Source organism: Lissotriton vulgaris, chromosome 6 (assembly GCF_964263255.1).
Source record: "Lissotriton vulgaris chromosome 6, aLisVul1.2, whole genome shotgun sequence".
In the NCBI taxonomy this organism is placed as follows: Eukaryota; Metazoa; Chordata; class Amphibia; order Caudata; family Salamandridae; genus Lissotriton; species Lissotriton vulgaris.
In genome coordinates, this window is record NC_141694.1 from 1,850,225,025 (window position 1) to 1,850,250,180 (window position 25,156).

Below are 25,156 nucleotides of genomic sequence, written 5' to 3' on the forward strand. Positions count from 1 at the left end.
GTTTAATGAGACCGAGTGACCCTGGGCCTCGGGTGCGGTCAGTGGTGTCTGGAGGTGGGCTGTGGAGAGGGTGACCCGGGGCTCGGGTGCAGTCAGTGGTGTCTGGAGGTGGGCTGTGGAGAGGGTGACCCGGGCCTCGGGTGCGGTCAGTGGTGTCTGGAGGTGGGCTGTGGAGAGGGTGACCCGGGCCTCGGGTGCGGTCAGTGGTGACCGCCGACCACAGGCCGCCCGCCTCGAGGCGGGCCCAAGCGCTGCGGTACCCTGCCTGCTTCTCCAGCTGTTTCTCCTCTCACGCCCAGAGGTTGGGCCTCAGCAGACCTCTCACTGTTTGCAGTTTGAGCTCCACTCTGCGACTGCGTCATCCGACAGCTGGGCCTCCCCTTTTAACACACACTGCAGCTGTGGCGGGAAACATGTCAGGGATGTGGAAAGTAAACCAGAACGACAAAGCCAGTGGTTTGGAATTTTGTATAGTGAAGAGTTTTACCAAGCTGTAAGAGACTCTGCTGATTAAATGTAAATTGCAGGCATGTGGAACATTAAAAGCGTAGGCCGCAGTGGTGCAAGCTTCCTTCAGGTGTATGGAGCAGCCGCAGCGTAGGCCGCAGTGATGCAAGCTTCCTTCGGGTGCATGGAACAGCCGCAGCGTAGGCAGCAGTGGTGCCGGCTTCCTTCCCGTACGTGCAAGCTTCCTACAGGGGCACTGAACAGTTTCAGCATGGGCCGCAGTGGTGCAAGCTTCCTTCCCGTATGTGGAACATTCGAAGCGTAGGCCGCAGTGGTGCAAGCTTCCTTCGGGTGCATGGAGCAGCCGCAGCGTACGCCGCAGTGGTGCAAGCTTCCTTCAGGTGCATGGAATAGCTGCAGCATAGGCAGCAGTGGTGCAGGGTGCCGGCTTCCTTCCCGTATGTGCAGGCTTCTTTCAGGTGCATGAAACTGTTGCAGCATGGGCCGCAGTGGTGCAAGCTTCCTTCCCGTATGTGGAACATTCGAAGCGTAGGCCGCAGTGGTGCAAGCTTCCTTCCCGTATGTGGAACATTCGAAGCGTAGGCCGCAGTGGTGCAAGCTTCCTTCCCGTATGTGGAACATTCGAAGCGTAGGCCGCAGTGGTGCAAGCTTCCTTCCCGTATGTGGAACATTCGAAGCGTAGACCGCAGTGGTGCAAGATTCCTTCAGATGCGCGGAACAGTCGCAAATAGGCCACAGTGGTGCAGCAAGGTAGCTTCCTTGTTCCTCGAGTAGACTGCAGTAAGTTAGCTTCCCGCCTTCCTATGTAGGTTGCAGCAAGGTAGCTTCCCTTTCCTTGAGTAGATTGCAGCAATGTCTCTTCCCTGCTGCTTACCTTACATGATTAATTTACTACATTATGAATATTTTCCTGGTAAAGTTGCAGCTAAAGCCTGGCCATTGCTCGGCAGCAGTCTGCGTATTCTCAGTGTCCTCTAGCCTAGTTGCAGTTTCCTGCCTGCATGCCCCACCCCAGATCTCATTTGCAGGCCGCGTCTGTTGTCGGTGAGCCCTGCAGCTCTTCTGACGCAGCGCTCCTGGTCCTCATTGGGATGCTGGAGGCCCGCTGCTGCATCATTCATATGGACGGATGCGCTGTCCACACCTGATCTGCATGAGCAAGCAGTGCCTGGGACCTCTGTACTCTGAGCGGCGCCTTCCGGTGGATAGTGAAGCGGGTTCATGGCAGGAATCTTCAGTAAGCATCGGTTGACACTGCGGAAAATGCCTTGTGCAGGACTGAGGCCCATTCATTATTCAGAGCTCGAGACCCCGCTCCTTGCAGCATAGAGCTCATCTGCATTCCTTTGTTAGCTGCAGTGCTGCACGACGCATACTAACGACCTCTTCCTGCAGGGGGATCTCTTCTCGTGCTGGATGTGGCTAGAAAGTGCAATTTATTGTGTGAGGATAGAGGGAGCCGCAGTGTAGGCAGCCTATCATGGGCCCTGGTGCTAGAACCCCCCCACCCGCTGTTTGAAATGTGAACTACAGCAACAATCAGTTTGCTGCCCATGCACTCTGCACTGTCTACTAGCAGACTTCAAACATATCGCTGGTGTGACTAAAAGACAATTAACAAGCATTTACAATGCAACGGTCTCGCCTTCGGAAAAGTTAGAGCTATTGGCATTGTAAATTACAAACTTTTTATTTGTTTTGGTTTTGAAAACCGATAAATACATGGCATTGTCATTTACAATCGCAATAGCTTAATCTCTTGCAAATACGAGACCTATAGCATTTGCACCACACACAGAGCCACACACACAGCCACACACGCGCACACACACACACAGAGCCACGCACACACACACACACACACACACACACACATATAGCCACACAGCCACACACACACACACACACAGCCAAACACACACACACAGCTGCACACACAGAGCCGCACACACACAGCCGCACACACACACACACACAGAGCCACACACACACACACACACACAGAGCCACACACACACACACACACAGAGCCACACACACACACACACAGAGCCACACACACACACACAGAGCCACACACACACACAGAGCCACACACACACAGAGCCACACACATACAGAGCCACACACCCACACACAGCCACACACCCACACACAGCCACACACCCACACACAGCCACACTCCCACACAGAGCCACACACTCACACAGAGCCACACAGAGCCACACACTCACACAGAGCCACAGAGCCACACACACCCACACAGAGCCACACACACCCACACAGAGCCACACACACCCACACAGAGCCACACACACACAGAGCCACACACACACAGCCCCACACACACACAGAGCCACACACACACAGAGCCACACACACACAGAGCCACACACACACACAGAGCCACACACACACACAGAGCCACACACACACACAGAGCCACACACACACACAGAGCCACACACACACACAGAGCCACACACACACACAGAGCCACACACACACACAGAGCCACACACACACACAGAGCCACACACACACACAGAGCCACACACACACACAGAGCCACACACACACACACACAGAGCCACACACACACACACACAGAGCCACACACACACACACAGAGCCACACACACACACACAGAGCCACACACACACACACACACACACAGAGCCACACACAGAGCCACTCACACACACACACACACACAGTTCTCAGATAGGGGCACACAGTCAGTAGTTACCTTGAAAATCTGCTATGGATCTGCCCCAGGGGCCAAAGTTATGTAATCCTGTTCTAGTTCAATTGTGCTTTTGAAAAACCTTTACACAAAAGTGCACCTTCATTTTATTTCCTCAAACACACCGAGAGACCCCCCACACACACAGAGACCCCCCACACACAGAGAGACCCCCCACACACAGAGAGACCCCCCACACACAGAGAGACCCCCCACACACAGAGAGACCCCCCACACACAGAGAGACCCCCCACACACAGAGAGACCCCCCACACACAGAGAGACCCCCCACACACAGAGAGACCCCCCACACACAGAGAGACCCCCCACACACAGAGAGACCCCCCACACACAGAGAGACCCCCCACACACAGAGAGACCCCCCACACACAGAGAGACCCCCCACACACAGAGAGACCCCCCACACACAGAGAGACCCCCCACACACAGACCCCCCCCCACACACAGACCCCCCCACACACAGACCCCCCCACACACAGACCCCCCCACACACAGACCCCCCCACACACAGACCCCCCCACACACAGACCCCCCACACACACAGATCCCCCCACACACACAGATCCCCCCCCCACACACAGATCCCCCCACACACAGATCCCCCCACACACAGATCCCCCCCACACACAGATCCCCCCCACACACAGATCCCCCCCACACACAGATCCCCCCCACACACAGATCCCCCCCACACACAGATCCCCCCCACACACAGATCCCCCCACACACAGATCCCCCCACACACAGATCCCCCCCACACACAGATCCCCCCCACACACAGATCCCCCCCACACACAGATCCCCCCAACACACAGATCCCCCCACACACAGAGATCCCCCCCACACACACAGATCCCCCACACACAGATCACACACACAGATCCCCCCACACACACAGACCCCCCCCACACACAGACCCCCCCCCACACACACAGATCCCCCCACACACACAGATCCCCCCCCACCCCACACACACAGACCCCCCCCCCACACACACACAGACCCCCCCACACACACACACAGATCCCCCCCACACAGATCCCCCCACACACAGATCCCCCCACACACAGATCCCCCCACACACAGATCCCCCCACACACAGATCCCCCACACACAGATCCCCCCACACACAGATCCCCCCACACACAGATCCCCCCACACACAGATCCCCCCACACACAGATCCCCCCACACACATCCCCCCCCACACACATCCCCCCACACACACATCCCCCCACACACACATCCCCCCACACACACATCCCCCCACACACACATCCCCCCCACACAGACATCCCCCCCACACAGACATCCCCCCACACAGACATCCCCCCACACAGACATCCCCCCACACAGACATCCCCCCCACACACACAGACATCCCCCCCACACACACAGATCCGCCCCACACACACAGATCCGCCCCACACACACAGATCCCCCCACACACACAGATCCCCCCACACACACACATCCCCCTCACACACACACATCCCCCTCACACACACACATCCCCCTCACACACACAGATCCCCCCCACACACACAGACCCCCCCCACACACAGATCCCCCACACACACACAGATCCCCCCCACACACACACAGATCCCCCCACACACAGATCCCCCCACACACAGACCTCCCCACCCACAGATCCCCCCCCACACACACACAGATCCCCACACACAGATCCCCCCCACACACACAGATCCCCCCCACACAGATCCCCCCCACACAGATCCTCCCACACACAGATCCCCCCACACACAGATCCCCCACACACAGATCCCCCCAAACACAGATCCCCCCCCACACACACACAGATCGCCCCCATACACACAGATCGCCCCCACACACACAGATCCCCCCACACACAGATCCCCCCACACACAGATCCCCCCACACACAGATCCCCCCACACACAGATCCCCCCACACACAGATCCCCCCACACACAGATCCCCCCACACACAGATCCCCCCACACACAGATCACACACACAGATCCCCCCACACACACAGACCCCCCCCCACACACACAGATCCCCCCCACACACACAGATCCCCCCCACCCCACACACACAGATCCCCCCACACACAGATCCCCCCACACACAGACCTCCCCACCCACAGATCCCCCCCCACACACACACAGATCCCCACACACAGATCCCCCCCACACACACAGATCCCCCCCACACAGATCCCCCCCACACAGATCCTCCCACACACAGATCCCCCCACACACAGATCCCCCCACACACAGATCCCCCACACACAGATCCCCCCACACACAGATCCCCCCCCACACACACACAGATCGCCCCCATACACACAGATCGCCCCCACACACACAGATCCCCCCACACACAGATCCCCCCACACACAGATCCCCCCACACACAGATCCCCCCACACACAGATCCCCCCACACACAGATCCCCCCACACACAGATCCCCCCACACACAGATCACACACACAGATCCCCCCACACACACAGACCCCCCCCCACACACACAGATCCCCCCCACACACACAGATCCCCCCCACCCCACACACACAGATCCCCCCACACACACAGATCCCCCCCACACACAGATCCCCCCACACAGATCCCCCCACACCCAGATCCCCCCACACACAGATCCCCCCACACACAGATCCCCACACACATCCCCCCACACACACATCCCCCCACACACACATCCCCCCACACACACATCCCCCCACACACACATCCCCCCACACACACATCCCCCCACACACACATCCCCCCACACACACCCCCCCCCCACACACATCCCCCCACACACACACCCCCCCCACACACATCCCCCCACACAGATCCCCCCACACAGACATCCCCCCACACAGACATCCCCCCACACACACAGATCCGCCCCACACACACAGATCCGCCCCACACACACAGATCCGCCCCACACACAGACCCCCCCACACACACAGATCCCCCCCACACACACAGATCCCCCCCCACACACAGATCCCCCCACACACACACATCCCCCCCACACACACACATCCCCCCCACACACACACATCCCCCTCACACACACATCCCCCTCACACACACAGATCCCCCCACACACACACAGATCCCCACACACACACAGATCCCCACACACACACAGATCCCCCCACACACACACAGATCCCCCCACACACACACAGATCCCCCCACACACAGATCCCCCCACACACAGATGCCCCCACACACAGACCTCCCCACACACAGATCCCCCCCCCACACACACACAGATCCCCACACACAGATCCCCCCCACACACACAGATCCCCCCCACACACACAGATCCCCCCACACACACAGATCCCCCCACACACACAGATCCCCCCACACACACAGATCCCCCCCCACACAGATCCCCCCCACACAGATCCCCCCCACACAGATCCCCCCCCACACAGATCCCCCCACACACAGATCCCCCCCCACACAGATCCCCCCACACACAGATCCCCCCACACACAGATCCCCCCACACACAGATCCCCCCACACACAGATCCCCCCACACACAGATCCCCCACCACACAGATCCCCCCCCACACAGATCCCCCCACACACAGATCCCCCCACACAGATCCCCCCACACACAGATCCCCCCACACACAGATCCCCCCACACACAGATCCCCCCACACACAGATCCCCCCACACACAGATCCCCCCACACACAGATCCCCCCACACACAGATCCCCCCACACACAGATCCCCCCACACACAGATCCCCCCACACACAGATCCCCCCACACACAGATCCCCCCACACACAGATCCCCCCACACACAGATCCCCCCACACACAGATCCCCCCATACACAGATCCCCCCATACACAGATGCCCCCACACACAGATGCCCCCACACACAGATGCCCCCACACAGATACCCCCACACACAGATACCCCCACACACAGATACCCCCACACACAGATACCCCCACACACAGATACCCCCACACACAGATACCCCCACACGCACAAACCCCCCCACGCACAGACCCCCCCCCGCACAGACCCCCCCCACACAGACCCCCCCCACACAGACCCCCCCCACACAGACCCCCCCCCACACACACCCCCCCCCACACAGACCCCCCCCACACAGACCCCCCCCACACAGACCCCCCACACACAGACCCCCCCACACACAGACCCCCCCACGCACAGACCCCCCCACGCACAGACCCCCCCACGCACAGACCCCCCCACGCACAGACCCCCCCACGCACAGACCCCCCCACGCACAGACCCCCCCACGCACAGACCCCCCCACGCACAGACCCCCCCACACACACAGACCCCCCCCACACACACAGATCCCCCCCACACACACAGATCCCCCCCACACACACAGATCCCCCCCACACACAGATCCCCCCCACACACAGATCCCCCCCACACACAGATCCCCCCACACACACAGATCCCCCCCACACACACAGATCCCCCCCACACACACAGATCCCCCCCACACACACAGATCCCCCCCACACACACAGATCCCCCCCACACACACATCCCCCCACACACACAGATGCCCCCACACACACAGATGCCCCCACACACACAGATGCCCCCACACACACAGATGCCCCCACACACACAGATGCCCCCACACACACAGATGCCCCCACACACACACACAGACCCCCCACACACACAGAGCCCCCCACACACAGAGCCCCCCACATGCACAGACCCCCCCCCCACGCACAGACCCCCCCCCACACAGACCCCCCCCACACAGACCCCCCACGCACAGACCCCCCCACGCACAGACCCCCCCACGCACAGACCCCCCCACGCACAGACCCCCCCACGCACAGACCCCCCCACGCACAGACCCCCCCACGCACAGACCCCCCCACGCACAGACCCCCCCATGCACAGACCCCCCCCGCACAGACCCCCCCACGCACAGACCCCCCCACGCACAGACCCCCCCACGCACAGACCCCCCCACGCACAGACCCCCCCACGCACAGACCCCCCCACGCACAGACCCCCCCACGCACAGACCCCCCCACGCACAGACCCCCCCACGCACACCCCCCCCACACACACAGACCCCCCCACACACACAGACCCCCCACACACACCAGACCCCCCCCACACACACAGACCCCCCACACACACAGACCCCCCCACACACACAGACCCCCCCACACACACAGACCCCCCCCCACACACACAGACCCCCCCCACACACACAGACCCCCCCCACACACACAGACCCCCCCCACACACAGACCCCCCCCCACACACAGACCCCCCCACACACACAGACCCCCCCCCACACACACAGACCCCCCCACACACACACAGACCCCCCCACACACACACAGACCCCCCCACACACACACAGACCCCCCCACACACACAGACCCCCCCACACACACAGACCCCCCCACACACACACCCCCCCCCCACACACACAGGAATTTTGTCAGGAGAAGAGGTGCCGCGGCGACAAAGTGTGAGGTGAGGTGGGGGTGGATGGGGGGGGCGTGGGTGGTTTGCAGTGCGATCGATAAAGGAGAGAGCGGATAGGGGGGATTTGTGGAGCAGCCAGCGGGCGGCGACTTGCTGGTCCCGTGAGTTCGGAAGGGCGGCTCCAGGAGGGGGGGGTCGTCGTGCTTGAGGAAGTAATTGCATGGAATAAGTAGATGGATGAGTTGCGTGCAGAGTGGAGTAGCCAGGGGCAATGAGGCAGCAAATGGTAAGGAGTGGGTGGGGGGGGGCATTCACCACAAGCACAGGACGGCATAACAAGGCAAAATACAGTGAAGGAAAGCCCCCTCCCTGCGCAGCTCCCAGCAGGCAAAATAAGGCTTGGGAGCGATCCGAGGCTGCAGTAACAGAGAGGCCGGGGGCCCCCCAGGGAGAAAGTGCCAAAGTCCGCAGTACAAAGTATGCAAGGAAGTTTCAGGGCGTCAAGTTGGTTGTGGGGGTCGAGTGCGGGGAGATGGCGGTTGGGCGGTACGGATAGATGACTGGCATGTCTCATAAGGCTGCAGCCGGTCGGAAGGAAATGGGGGGGGGGACGCTGGCCCAGTGGTTGGTGGAGTTGGGAATGTGTCGTGGGGCTTGCAGTGGGTGTTTGGCGCCCCCTCCCCCTTGGTGGGGGAAGCATAGGTTTGGACCGGCAAAGCGGGGCCCTGGCGGTGCAAGTAATACCTAGAAAGACAGCCCTTGCTGCTCCCCTCTGGTGCGACAAAGGCTGAGCAGACTGAGTGTATCCCAACTTGCAAGAAATCGAGCCCCAGTCTGCGTTCGCGCCCCAAAGCCATTGAACGTGAGGAGAGCAGGAGGGTTTAAAGGGCTTTACAGGAGACGCCTGAAAGTTGCTGGAGGCTGCGGCTGCCCTTGATTCTAAGTCACTCACATGCGCTTGCACCACCCTGTTGTCCTTATGCTCTCCGGATGCCAGTCAGCCCAAATGCCACCAGTCATGCGCTCCACCATTTCTTCTTCATGCTGGCTGGAGAGGTACGTCAGAGCTGTGGGTTGTCTTGCGCCAGATCGGCTGGGAATTTTCGGACCAGGGGAGATGTTGACGGCGCGTGCCTTTTGTGAAGGGCAGTGGAATTTTGGGGGGCTCATCGGTGTCCTGTGGGTTAATCTAGTTGCGGGGGCAGGAGACCAGTACCTCGCCATCAATACTTTCCTAGGCCGGGGTCAAGACTGGTGTGGCAGAGGGGCGTGTCTTGGGGATTTCTCGGGAGGCGGCGTGCAGAGCATGAAGCATCGCAAGTTATGCCACGGTCGGAGCCCGCGGGGTGCCAGGTGGCTGTGCTCTGAGGTGGGGTGGGCGAGATACAGGCTTCGTTCCCGGCCGCGCAGGCATGGCATGGATGAGGCCCCGTCCCCCACACCTGAGCGGGTCTTCGTCATAAAGAAAGTAAAAACTACAACTCCCATTGTGCAGCTTTAGCCCACGCTGCTTGTCTGCCCCAAGAAAACAGGAAGAAGAAAGTAGTCATAAACTTAATTCTGATGATCCATTAGACAAGCGCTCGCCATGTCTGTAAGCCCCGTCTTTTTCAGGCTGGGGGGCGTGTTTTTCTTTCTCCCCTCTTCTCCATTGGCTGGAAGGTAAACAACGGGCGTGTTTTTGACTGTTTTTACATTCCAGCCAATGGAGAAGCGGGTGAAACAAAACTAACAAAAAAACACTCCCCCCAATCCTCCCCCCCCCCCCCCCTCCCCAATCTGAAAAGAACAGGGCTTAGATGGAAAGAATGACATCACTGAGACCTCTTCTCCAATGGCTGGCCGCCATTAAGGAGGCCAGCCAATGGAGAAGAGGGGCGGGGTTTACCCTCGCTACTCAGACCTAAAAAGGAGGAAGCAGCTTAAACCGGCAATTAAAGCCCATGGCATTATGGGCCTTCAAATGAACTCTGGAGCGGCTGTCTCGAAGTTGCAGTTAATGACTAGTAAGAAATGAAGCTGATATGCAGTGAAACAGAATTTGTCAATATTGCAGTTGTTCCCCTGGAGCAACACACATTTTAAGCGAAGACAAAACTTACACAAAATGAAAATATGTTATTAACAAATTTAATAGTTTGTTTTTTCTAGGTGTTCTTGCAATGGGATAAATGTGTGATGGGCCGGAAAAGTCATTTTTCACTTTTCAAAACAAATTGGCTACACTGCTATTGATAATATAGGGGGGTACGCACTTCATTGCAGTAATGAGCCCACTTCCTCATGGCATCGCTTCCCCTCCCTCTTCATTGCACTACTGCTCCTTCATCTTCATGGTGTCGCTTCTCCCCATTTCCTCCACGTACTACTGGTCCCTTTCTTCATCGCACCGCACTCCACCCTACCGCAATCTACCCTACTTTAATCTGTCCCAATCTACCCCACCCATCCTACTATAATTACTCCTCTTCAATCTACCCCACCCAATCTACGCCTCTCTACCCCACTCCAATGTACTCCTCCCAATCTACTCTATTCAGTGTACTCCAATTTACCCTACATCAGTCTATTTCAAACTACCAAACTCCAGTCTACCCCACCCGGTCTTTCCCAGTGTACCTTTCCCCAACCTACCCCACCCCAGTCTACCCTAATCTACCACACCCAACCTACCTCAGTCTACCTCACTCCATTCTACCCCACCAATCTACCACACCTCCGTCTACCCAACTCCAATTTTCCTAAACCTACCCCACTCCAATTCACTACATTCCAATCTACCCCACTCCTATGTGCTCCACTCCAATTTAACACAATCTACCCTAGTCTTCCTCACCTCAGTTTACCCCAATCTGCCCCACTCCAATCTACCCATCTCAGTGTACCTACCCAAATGTACCACACTCCAATCTATCCCACCCCACTCACTTTTAGCCATGCTGAACAGCAGTCACACTGGAGTACAACATGGCTAAAACACACCACCAATGCCAGTAGCTCTGGCATAGGCGAGACATATTGGTTTAGCCAATGCTTGTTTAACATTCCACCTGTTAAGTTCCTTAATTGTTATAAACGTCTTTTGTAAAGATGCCAAAATAAATCTATTAAAGAAAGTGTATTTGTGTCAGTGTTTTTGGATGAATACCCAAGCATTGATCTGTTCATTGAGAACATACTCCGTTTTGTTTATTCGTGCGATAAACAACATTCTGCTCTCTGGGCATGGATTCCTCCCAACAAGCTATTTTTGGTGGTGATGTGCAGAGAGGAATAACAGTAGTTTTTCCTTAGATGGCTTGCCCGCTCCACGCTTAGGGGTGGATTTCTCACACTCCAGCTTTATGCCAGCTGATTTGTGGAGCGGGCGTGAGCAATCCACTCCCAAGACTGGACAACTTCTGATATTGTCAACTCACCTCCGATGGTTATCAGCAAGAAGCGTCTAGATGTGCCCAATCTTCTCCCACCCCCGCTCTTTCAGTTCACGTGGCCAGGGCTGCCTGTAACATGGCTTCCAGTGTGGCCTGGCCCAGTGTCCTTTGAGTGTAGGTCAGGCAGGGGGATCTCTTTCGCACCAGTTACGTTCTGCTTGGAAGCTCTTGACTCTTTTCTTTACAGGGAATTCGAACAACGTGGAGTATAAAGCCAGCTATGCTGTGTCCGTGGCTTTGCAGCCCTGAGGATCTGCACTTTTGGACTTCTTCCATGCTGGTCTTATTGCCAGGGTGGATCCACAGTGCAGCTTGCTGTGCGGCGTAAGACTAGTCCACCATATTGCCACTGTCCTAGAGCTGCCATCTTCTCCCTCCCCACACATATCCAATGCAGGCTGTGCTCATGAGTGAGTCTGTTCTTGAGGTTTGTTAGACACCTGTGATCCTGAGCAATTGTCCTTTGCCCACCCTATTCCCTAGTCCTAGCTCGTGAATTAGTGTCCAAGGAGGAGCTGCAGTAAATAACTGGGACACCACCTATTGAAAATATCATGAAGGAATCTAAACTTTTGTTTCAACAAGTCTGCTGTACATGCCATTGGGTTACAAGTCTCTCTTTCCTGCAGAGACCTAAAACCAGGGCCACTGGAATTGTGCGCCAGGAGAGGGCCAGCGCCAGTGGCCTACTGCGGCAAATTTTGTAATGGAATTACTTAAAACGTACCCCCACACCCCCAGTATTTTTAGGTCTCGCCTTTACCATTCCGCAGGAATGGGAAATGGGGAGAATTCAAGTCGGCTATTTTCTCTTCAAACCAAAGGGCTTTCAGCCGCGGTTTTCTTGCAGTTCACGTGAATCACGTGAGCAAACATGCACGAGCATTCACTCCTCTCCTAGCAGCACTCCTCCCACACCAGCAACTCCCCCCTCCCACACCAGCACCTCCCCTCTCTCTCCCCGCAAACACAGCCTTGCCCTTTCCCACACCAGCACCTCCCCCCTCCCACACTAGCACCTCCCCTCTCTCTCCACGCAATCACAGCCTTTCCCTAGCAGCACTCCTCCCACACCAGCACCTCCCCCCTCCCACACCAGCACCTCCCCTCTCTGTCCACGCAATCACAGCCTTGCCCTAGCAGCACTCCTCCCCCTCCCACACCAGCACCTCCCCTCTCTCCACGCAATCACAGCCTTGCCGTCTGGTATCTGCCTCATCATCCTTGTCCTCTAGTTCCAACTCTCCATTGAGGTGCGGAGGTTCTTCAAGCAGCGATTGATGCTGTTTCACTGCCGCCATGTTCAAGAGAGAGAGCCTAGGTCTGACCGGAACACTGTGGATCCTAAAACAACTCTGATTCAGGGGACCCGGGTTTCCGCTCTAACATCACTCTATGATTCAGCCATCACCAGTCAAAGGGGATGCCGGGACAGCTGCACACAACATTACGGAGCGCTCATCTGTAAACATACAAAACGGACTTCACCACTTTTTTTCCACCGAGGGCTCCTTATAAAAACACGGTAAAAATAACCAATTAAAAACAAATGACATCATATTTGTAACTGCAGCTCGTGAGAACCCATTTCAAAATGAGCTTTAAGTTTTCACGAGCAGCTGAGCTATACTATTTTCGATATGACAATCACATTGGAATATAGAGATCGTAATAACCATGCACGTATTCTGACGCTTTTAGCTAGTTAGGAATACATTTTCACAAACACTTGGAAAGCTCAGAGTATTCGGTTCTCGCATTCACGCCCCCCACCAGGCTCTCCCGCCCCCATCAGGCTTCCCTCCTAATCCGCCTGCCTCCCCTCGCGCATTCACACCCCCACCAGGCTCTCCCGCCCCCATCCGGCTTCCCTCCTAATCTGCCTGCCTCCCCTCGCTCGCATTCCCGCCCCAGGCTCTCCCGCCGTGGAAAATAAAACCTGAAAACTTTACTTTTTTCTTTGTTAACACTTCATAGACTGGCCCTGCTATTCATTTTGTAATTCATGTTTTTCGGATATGAGAACATTAAGATTTACTTTTCGTCACTTTAAAACCAAAGCTCCCTTTAATCGTTTTGGAATATTGCCATTTAATGCGACACAGTGACAATAATCCCTAGCTGTTCTCCTCCCCTGCACTGCCCCCCCCAGCATCTGCGCTGTAATCTCACACCAACCTCTGCCTACCTCCCCATAGCCACTAAACCTCCGCAGCCCCGTCTCCCGCCGGCTTCCAACTGGCCTCCAATTTGTCCCAAGATCGTATTGGCAGCAGGATCTCGTGTGTGTAAGGAATATCTTAACGCATGGACACGCAGTTGCCCCGGGGCGCGTGGGCCAGACATGCGATGTCGCCCTTCCCTCCTGTTGTTTTGTATCCACAAGCGCTATGGGAGTCTGTGGGCAGCAGTTTGGACTGTGTTGATGCATATTTTGAAAGTCTGTTGCTCCCTGACTTTGCTGCTGTAGGTGAGCAGTCCCAAGTCCATTTAACCCACTATCTGCTATATTCCAGCAACTAAAAGCTACACATTTCCTGTGAGGAACAGAGACCACAGAGCCCCCACATTACGTTGAATTCGGACCGTTTACACCATGTTAATTGCACTCCCGCCCCCATCCGGCATCCCTTCGGCCTCTCTCCAGGCCATGTTCCCTCCCCTGCCAGAGTCCACCCCGCCCTAATTTATCTCTCACATCAAAGCCCCCAGGACCCCCTCCCCCGCTCCTGATCATCGCAGACTCCCACCAACCTCCCCCCCCCCCCCCCCCCGTCATCCACATCCTCGCGTTGCAGCTCTCTCGTCCCGGGCTGCTCGCCCTCTCCTTCGGTCCTTGCAGACCCCCTTACTGTCCGCCACATCCCCTCATCCCGACCACCACAGAACTCCGCCGTTTCTTCATGGACCCTTCAAAACACCAGATGCCATCGCCCTATAACCCTAGGAAACTACCCAGCTCCCCCTCTAACTACCCAGACTCAGTCATAACCCTTCCCCTCAGCCCTCGCTCACCCCCGCAAGACCTCCAGCTCACGGCGCCCTCCCTGCAGACTCCTGCAGTATCTTAAAACCCCCCTCCGCGCATCAAGGAACACTACGTTTCATTGCCAATACTACACCTGCCGTAGAGCCGATTCATTGTAAATAGAATGTTCCTCCCGCACTGGCGGTGCTCCTAATAACGATGCTATCTTATTTGACAAATCATTAATAAAAACAGTTTTCTTCCCAATACACTAATATTTAGTGTAAATTTAGTCCGCCGGTGAGTCAGCCCGGATCGGCTGCCCTACCCCCACCTGTGTGTCTCAGGGACACCACCACACTACTCAGGGACACCACCACACCACTCAGGGACACCACCGCACCACTCAGGGACACCACCACACCACTCAGGGACACCACCACACCACTCGGGGACACCACCACACCACTCGGGGACACCACCACACCACTCGGGGACACCACCACACCACTCGGGGACACCACCACACCACTCGGGGACACCACCACACCACTCGGGGACACCACCACAGCCCTCAGGGACACCAACACACCACTCTGGGACACCACCACATCACTCTGGGACACCACCACATCACTCACGGACACCACCACATCACTCTGGGACACCACCACATCACTCTGGGACACCACCACATCACTCACGGACACCACCACATCACTCTGGGACACCACCACATCACTCTGGGACACCACCACATCACTTTAATACACCACCACATCACTGTACACCACAAAATCAATCAGGGATACCACCACACCACTCACGGACACCACCTCATCACTCACGGACACCACCTCATCACTCACGGACACCACCTCATCACTCACGGACACCACCTCATCACTCACGGACACCACCTCATCACTCACGGACACCACCTCATCACTCACGGACACCACCTCATCACTCACGGACACCACCTCATCACTCACGGACACCACCTCATCACTCACGGACACCACCTCATCACTCACGGACACCACCTCATCACTCACGGACACCACCTCATCACTCACGGACACCACCTCATCACTCACGGACACCACCTCATCACTCACGGACACCACCTCATCACTCACGGACACCACCTCATCACTCACGGACACCACCTCATCACTCACGGACACCACCTCATCACTCACGGACACCACCTCATCACTCACGGACACCACCACATCACTCTGGGACACCACCACATCACTCTGGGACACCACCACATCACTCTGGGACACCACCACATCACTCTGGGACACCACCACATCACTCTGGGACACCACCACATCACTCTGGGACACCACCACACCACTCAGGGACACCACCACAGCACTGAGGGACACCACCACACCACTCATGGACACCACCACATCACTCTGGGACACCACCACAACAGCATCACTCAGCACCACAACAGCACTGTCCTTGCTGGCTAACAACAAGCATTCCCATAGCCAATAGGACTCGCATTAGGAAAGTGTAAGCTATTGGCTTTGTAAATAACAATGCTATTAATTTATATATTTTCAATGCCAACACATATTAAAAAAAAATAATTGTCATTTACAATACCAATAGCTCACACTTTCCTAATGCGAGACCTATTGGCAACGCCAGTGCTTGTTGTACATGCCGGCCCGGGCCTGTAATCGGCAGGCACTCGGTGTTCTGTCCACGGTAGCGCGTGCCTGCCTCGTTACAGCTTTGACACTTCCGTAAACGTTGGCGCGCGCCCCGTGTTTTTATTGGCGGAGGAGCCCTGCGGACTCTGCTCTCGCGCACAGGGGTTCACACCACAGATCTTCGGAATCCGCGCTCTCCACTCTCAAGGCCGTTTTTGCCGTGCCTGGCAACCCCCCGGGGTGGGGGTTAGAGTGCAACCCCCAGCTTGTCAATTGCCACGAACCGTCGAATTACCGCCCTTTCTAAGGCCGCCGAATTACACCATCATTTCTGTAAACCATCCGCGGTTTGTGGTAGTCGAATTACTACCATTCTGAGGATCCTTCCGCGGTTTGTGGCAGTCGAATTTCTACCATTCTGAGGATCCTTCCGCGGTTTGTGGTAGCCGAATTACTACTATTTTTATGATCCTTCCCCGGTTTGTGGCAGTTAAGTTATCGCCCTTCCTAGGATCCTTCCGCGGCGTGGGGCTCGCGCCCTGGTCATGGGGTCACTTCCTTCAGTCACTTTCACAGCCGGGTGTAAAACGGCTTCCAGCTCGGAGTGCAGTGAGTGGACCCGCCAACCTACAAGTGGATTCAGCGGTGTATGAGTTTAGTCAGGAGTCTGCTAAAATGTCTGTTGGTCTTCTCTCAAGGCGAGAGTAGTTAAAAGGAGGCTTTCTCCAAAGGCGCCCCTTCATTAACCCCCAACCCTCTGAAGTTTTGATCCAGATTTTAAAACCACCTCACATCTCAGCCTACATCTTCTGGCCACGTTTCAGAAACGTTACTAGGCTGCCCAGGAGCATTTCAGAATGAGTCTGTCCTAAATGTAATGGCCACCCTAGGTACAGACTACGCAAGAATCCAGTGAACTCTGCCATGTAATTTCAAGTTTATCCTCCTGTAACAAGAGGGTAACTTTGACAGGAGCACTGATGGGTGTAGTGCTACCGTCCCTTCTGCTATGCCACACACGCAGTCCTGGGAGCAGGTGTTGGAGGTGAGACCAGCAGTAGTTATGGCAATGCTGTTGGCATAAACTGGTCTGGCCACACTATGAACATAGGCCAACACCCACCCAGTTAGAGGAGCCCCTGCAAGAGTGGCCCTGCCATGTCTGTGGTCACAGAGCATCAGCAGCTAAGGCCTCTCTTCCTAAGCGTAGGTCTTGCATCCCAACCATGATGTACATCCAGACAGGGACGGTTAGTAGAACGTTTTTCTGTGCTGCATACAATGAGCTCCGTATCCTTTTCAGCTACTTGGAGTTAAACTCAGAGTGTGTAGAAATGTTGGTCTGTGTTTGATTAGCGCCCGCTTCAAGCATCCACCTGTGCAGCTAAATTCTGGAAGGGCAGAGTTTAGTCTTCATTTTTAATAAAGAAACTATTGACTCGGTGCACGTGGAATGAATTTTGCTGCGATTACATAGTAACCTCGAATGCCACTAGTTATGAATGTCTTGCAGGAAAAATATTGCAACTTTAGAGGCGTTTCAATTTTCTCTTGGTCATAGCACCCTGATTGTGTTAAAGTCATGAACCTGTGCATAACTTCTCAGGGACTTGAACACCTGTCTCGTATTCAAAACAGATCTTGGGCTGGGGCGTGGACCTGCCAGCAGCCTTACCTTGGAATCAGTGTAAATTCATCTGTCCCCATACACCCATTTGTGGCTCCACACTCCACTAGCACCTAGGAAAGTATAGCAATCCCCAGTCCAGCATGAGGTGCACGGAGATTCACAGCCCACAGACTTTGACACAGGTTTGGCGGCAGGTCTACTGACCTGCACCCCCACTGCAATACACTTCAGAGACAACCCTACAACTTATTATCTGCACACACGTTTAACCTGCAGGTTGCATTGACCCATTGTCTGCCAACGAATGCAAATCTAGGGAAAAACGTTGCACTTTGCTTACTCTTAATGGACAGGCCTGCAATGCATATACACTTCCACAAGGAGAAGTGATAAGGCAATAGGTAAATGGGATTGCTTGAAGAAAGACCAGTAACTGCTTAAGCTGTAGCAGTATGAGGTCTTTGAAGGCGGGCTTGGAAATGTTCCTGAGTGGGAAGGAAGGTTGTGTGTGTCCATGTGATGTGTTGGTTCAACGTGATCTTCAGATCCATCATATCCTTCCTCTTCCCAGCACTCTGCGCTTCAATCATAGCTGCCCCCAAAGCAGGATCATAAGAAACGCCTCTATACACATTGCATTGCTGTAAATCCTGCTTATGAAAAGCCACTCCTGGCATGCAAAAGAGACTGCAAGGCCAATCTGCATCTCATTGTGCAGTATGCGTTAACCAGATACAGCCACAGTCCAAATAGCACGGCCACCCCTAGTCAGAGCATACCTGTCTCTCCCGATGGTGCAACTGTTGAATAATTATAATTTCAGATGATGTTTGCCCAACTTCGGTACCAGACTGGTGAGATCTCTTCTACTCCTCATTGACTGTCCCATACAGCCAAAGAGCAGCAGGGCAAGTACCACAGTGGCCGAAAGAGACCGGTCCACCAAACCTGAGCATGGGCTGCTACTGTGGCTCCAGGTGCTGGTAGGGGTGGCATTCTAGAAAGTTTTGGTGCCAGGAGCGTGGTGAAGAGGGTCTAGACATGAGCAGTGTGGAGGAGGCTGCATAAAGCCATGTGAACAGGTGTGGATCGAGGGCCTGCATCCTGACAGAGCTCAGGGGACAGGTGCTGTGAGTGAGGGAGTTGGTAAATCTACATCCATGGCTCTATGGAGTGGGACCGGATTCCAGCCCATGATGCAAATTAGTTTACCCAGCTCTGATTATCGGCTCTCGAGTCTTGATGCATTCCAGTGGGCACTCTTTTTGCATTTGCAGTTTAATGCACACTTGCTAGGCGCCAAACTATAAGCATTGGACTTCTTTAGGCAGGGTGTGGTCATATCACGATAGCTGTGACAATTGTGGAATGTGGCAGCAGATATGAAATCCAGTTCATAGGACCATGCAGCGGTGTGCTGCCTGAGGAAGTTTGTCAAGGTTCAGCCTTTGACAATTGCTTTAAATGGTGTATGTGTGTTATTTGGTTTTAAATCACAACCGATTGTGCACAAACAAAAAATCTAGTTAAAAAGAAAACCCGCTTTGGCTAAGCCAATAGGTCTTGCCCTTTGTATCCATTGACTTTGCCAGTTTTCTGGTGGTGCATTACAGCATCAAGATGCCGTGCATAAGGAGTCATGGAAAGGCACCCTCCTCTACAGGCCCCCCGGCAATAAAGCAAATTTTGTCACCAAGCTCATGGAGATCATAGCTCCACTTGTCCTGGCATGCGGTAACTTCCTCCTACGAGGGGACTTCAATTATCAAGCTGAGCTAACATAAGACCTCCATACCAACTATCTTTTCACCAGCCTTTACGCACTAGGGCAAAGAATGTTGGAGACTGACCCCACACATATAGTCGGCCACTCCCTAGACCTCTTGTTCACGAATTCACCAAAAGTTCTGGTCAACCAGCTGCTCCCTGTTTTATGGTCAGACCACCACGTAATCAAGTTCAGTATTTTTGTAAACCCTACCCATCCCCGTCCCCATCCCCATTCCAGAAAAGAAGTGAAAATGAGCAGATCCTGGAATAAAATCAACTTGGATTCCTTTTCCACTTACTTGTCCCCCCCCCCCCCCCCCCCCCATATCACTCAGCTCACCCACCCTAACAAGGCAGCAACCAACTTAGAACGCGCCATCACCTCTGCCTTGGACACTATCGCCCCTGCCTTAGACACTATCGCCCAGAAGAAGGCAACCAGATGTCCTAATAAACTTTCCCCATTTTTCACCCCTAATCTAAAATCAACCAAACTCGCCGCCAGGTCAGCCGAATGCAAATGGCGAAAAACAAAAAATCTAACTGACATACATCAATATAATGACAATCACTTTGACAAAGGCTTAGTGCGCTAAGGCTGCCGTGTTCTTAAACGCCTCAGCCAAGGATCCGCACTCAGCACGAATATCAAATACGGGCGGATCGTCATACCGGGCTTCTCCGTATTGACTGCTTACACTAACACGGGGTTTGACCTTTTGGCTACCCACCAGGCTGAGATTCCTCCTCCTGATCCCCATACTGTCCCCTCCCCTGTCTTGAGAAAGACCCGCCGCGACCACCAACTGGGGCGCATCAGGGTCGAAACGTCGACGCTTACCACTGGTCCAGATACTCCAGGAGCATGTACATGTACCCCCTGTCTCCTTGGAGATCAATTTAACACTCTGGCCATCCCAATTCCTTGTGTATAATTTGTATATATGTGTCACTGTATTTAATGCACTGAGCACTTTGTTCACCAACAGTCACATTCTTCACACGTGTTCTTAACGGTCTTACCATTTACAGAAACCATTGGCATAATTGAATGAATTAATTCTGATGTAACGTGTTTGCTTCTTTATAAATATAAAGAATTTCTTTATAGCTCATTGTTTTCAGAGAGATTCTTTCAATGTGTATTGAGCGCACTAAGCCTTTGTCAAAGTGATTGTCATTACCCAACAGAACCACCTTTGTATTTAACCACGCTTACCCAGGTTCTGAGGGACACAGTGTCACCCCTTTCTATGTAAACCAATACATCAATATAAGGCAGCACACCTACTTTATATGAACGAGATAGCAGCAGCGAACAAAGTTTACCTAGGGAACAGAATAAGCCGGGCAGCAAACTCACACAGAGGGTTATTTAAAATAGTCAAAGAATTTACAAATCCCCCAGCTTGCCAACCCCCACTTACTGAGTCCCAAGAATGGGTCAACGCTCTCTCATCCTTTTTTAATGACAAAATCAATGACATCCATAAATTCTTCCCCCTTCCTACTAACACTACCTTACCAACAAACGGCCCGAGTAGACTTCCAATGAATCCTCCCCCCCCCCCCCTCCTCCACTGTCCTTAAAGAATTCCATACATTTGCAGAGGAGGAAGTAGCCATCACAATTAATAAAATCTAAAATTGCGCCAGCTCTTATCTCTGACTTGACTAAAACCCTTAACCTATCATTGTCCCACGCTACCGTTCCCGCCCACTGGAAAAAGGCCATAATCAGACCAATCTTAAAAATGAAAACGCTGATCCAAAACAGCTCCTAATCTATTGCCCGATCTCCCTCTTGCCACTGTTTGGTAATGTCATGGAATCCCCAATAAATAAACAACTATGCAAACACCTAGAAGATGACAAGCTGCTAGACCCTTCCCAATCAGGATTCAGAGCGTTTCATAGCACCGAAACTGCCTTACTCGAGATCGTGGACTACATTAGGCTGACCCTCAACGCAAGACAATCCGCCACCCTGATCTTGCTCGACCCATCAGCTGCCTTTAACACCATCTCACATGGTATTCTCTTAGAACGCCTAGCTGAGGTTGGTGTCGAAGGCTCAGCCCTACTCTGGTTCAAAAACTATCTGACCGGAAGGCGATCAAAGGTCCGAATAGGGTCCTTTTCCTCAGCATACCTGGAAAACGACAAGGGTGTCCCCCAGGGTTCAATACTGAGCCCCACACTTTTTAATCTATACTTCGCACCACTGGCTAAGGTAATTAGAGCACACAGTTTCGAAACCGTGTCCTATGCTGACGATACACAGCTACTAATCACCCTTGGCCCAGACCCCAAGGACACCAAACTAAGATTCCAACTTTGCATGATTTCCATAAAGGACTGAATGACCAATAACTATTTGATGCTCAACGCCGGAAAGACTGAGATAATGCTCTTTGGAAATGCTTACAAACACTGGACAGAGGAATTGTGGCCACCGGCATTGGGCCCTTGCCCCTCCCAAGACCACAGCCCAGAACTTGGGGGTTACTTTTGACAACAAGCTGTCCATGTCTGATCACGTTAATAAAGTAGTATACACCAGTTTCGGTCTGATGCGCAGTCTTAATTTTTTTTTTAAGTGGATCCCCCTTCCGTCCTGCATACCCCTAATCCAAGGCCTAATCATAAATCGCATAGATTATGGCAATGCACTAAATAAGAAGCAAGTAAATGAGGGACAAAACAGCTAACCAGTGGTAAGCAATGGATGGCCTTTAAGCCCACTGTCAGATCTTGGGAAGCGGACAATAAGTCTTTTGCAACCTAGGCTCAACCTAAAATACCTTAATCTTTATCTTGATGCGGCAAGCTTCACCGCTTTCTGAGCGTTAGGTTGACCTAGGTGATGCTGATTCTTTTTTGTTTCTTATCTTTTAATTATTTTTGTCAATAATAAAATAACTCTAAGGAAGAACACAGTGTTCACCTGATAACAGATGAAAATAGACATTTATAGAATCTTGAGTAGATAATCATTTGTGCAACGTAAAAGATCTACCTGTTCATCCTCACTAAACAAATTGTACCTGGTGTAAGATTGTTAAAATAGAAACAGCAAAAGTTCCACATTTTGATATTGCGCAGGCAGACATTCATGACTCCTCCCACTCTACTTCTTTTTTAAATAGCCCCTTAGAATGTACAGCTTGGATCTGTCAAACTGACAGGCCCCAAAGCAAGTCCTGTTCAGTGGAGCTTTCCAAACTTATGAAAGTCCTGCGCTTCGGCGCTGTAATGCATTAGTTACTGGGTCAGTAACCTTGTTTTTTTGGCATGAGTCTTAGCCTCTGAATATACACTGTTGCTTGAGCATAGATTGTTGGTAATTAGGATTATTGGGTGAGTTTCTTAACCTTATTCTTTCTCTTGCTTAGGCTTATAACATCCACGTGAATGGTGTCTTGCACTGCCGCGTCCGATACAGTCAGCTTCTGGGTCTGCATGAGCAGGTAAAGTATATCATGTGGCCTCAGTATGCAGCTTGGTCCCCTTTTCTTTCTTTGAGTCTTTAAACCTTGCTTCATGAGCTGGTCTTTGAAGTGCGTCTTCTTTCTATTCCTTGACTGCTCTATCCTGCCTCAGTGTTGACATTTGTGGTGACCCTTCCCGCCTCTGTATTTTCCACCTTCATGTCTTTGGATTCATCTGTCCCTGACCTACCAGAAACATGTTTGGCTTGCCATCACCTCGTGTCATCTCCTTGGCTCATGTGCTTTGTTGTTCTGTTTGTGACTTGCCTGAGGTCTCTGATCCTAGGTGGTTGTGTGATGTGGTGGTACATTGATGTTGAGACTCCACAGAATACTTTTAGTTTTTGGTGCAAGGTTAGTGTGTGCCATTATTGTTTCTTTATTTAGTGAAAGCTTAGATGATTTTGACTTTGAGAATTCTTCGCCCCTGTTAACTTGCTTCTACTTTGATTTTCATAGCTAAGAAAAGAGTATGGCCACAATGTGGTGCCAGCGTTCCCTCCCAAGAAGATCTTTACACTTACTCCTGCTGAGGTGGAACAGAGGAGAGAGCAGCTGGAGAAGTACATGCAGGCGGGTGAGGGTTTTTGTTTTGTACTTGGTGCTTTTTAAACCTTTGGGCAAGTGTGGGACTTTCTGGGTTTTGCACGCTGTGCAGACTGGATTAGCTCTCTCCATTTTAAATAAACACCAAAGTAGGTACTGCAGTAACCTCAACATTTACTGAGTTTCTTCATAATGGGCACGAGTACAGAATTGACCAATCCCACCATTGCTGCCAAACCTGGTAGGATTGGAGTAAGAGAAGCAAATTCTATCCAAGGTGCCATGTTGATGATTTTGTTATGCATGGTTTGTGGGTTGACATTATTGCTGAAGTTGACTTTGGGTAACATAGGGCTGCAGATACTGCTGTTTCAGGCATGTCATAGAGCAACAGAATGATTTTGATAGGTCTGGATTTGTGGTTAAATCGAAGGCCATGAGTGTTCAACAACAGAGATCTTGCAGAGAAATCATTATGGAGATCAAGCAGCGGTTAAGATTGTTTCTTTAATCCCACCCCACTCCCAATAGCCTTTCTGAATTGAAATAGTTGTGTTCCCAAGGCAATTTACCATTCCATACTGTGGAGTGGCAGAATATACCCATTCCAGAACATATATATGGTCCAAAGAGCGGTTAGTAACTATTTTCAAACAGACGTCAAAGAACTTGTATGTTTTCAGATACAGCATATTGTTAATGTAACATGAGCTTTGTTGTGAATGCTTCATGAAGCATAGCAGAGGCATTACATTGGGATAATCTTTAGAAGGAATCCAGTGGAGAGTTGGATAGCATGAGCCAGACTTTGAGGTGCCCTTTTCCTGTTCCTACATGTCTGTTTATTGTGAAGCCCTGGCTCAGAACCCTGAATATCCAAGAAGGTTAGATGGCCAAAGTCTCCTTCACAATCCGTGTGTATAGAAAGGGTT

At 53.1% G+C, this 25,156-nt stretch overlaps 1 protein-coding gene across 2 annotated transcripts in view; it reads left to right on the forward strand.

The window, feature by feature from the left end:
• SNX17 (sorting nexin 17) overlaps positions 1-25,156 on the forward strand; it is a 214,892-nt gene that overhangs the window by 78,489 nt on the left and 111,247 nt on the right. For both annotated transcript variants that reach the window (XM_086928164.1, XM_086928165.1), the window contains exons 2-3: positions 23,583-23,657; positions 24,138-24,255. In XM_086928164.1, the coding sequence (XP_086784290.1) occupies positions 23,583-23,657; positions 24,138-24,255 (193 nt within the window). The remainder of the gene's footprint in view (positions 1-23,582; positions 23,658-24,137; positions 24,256-25,156) is intronic.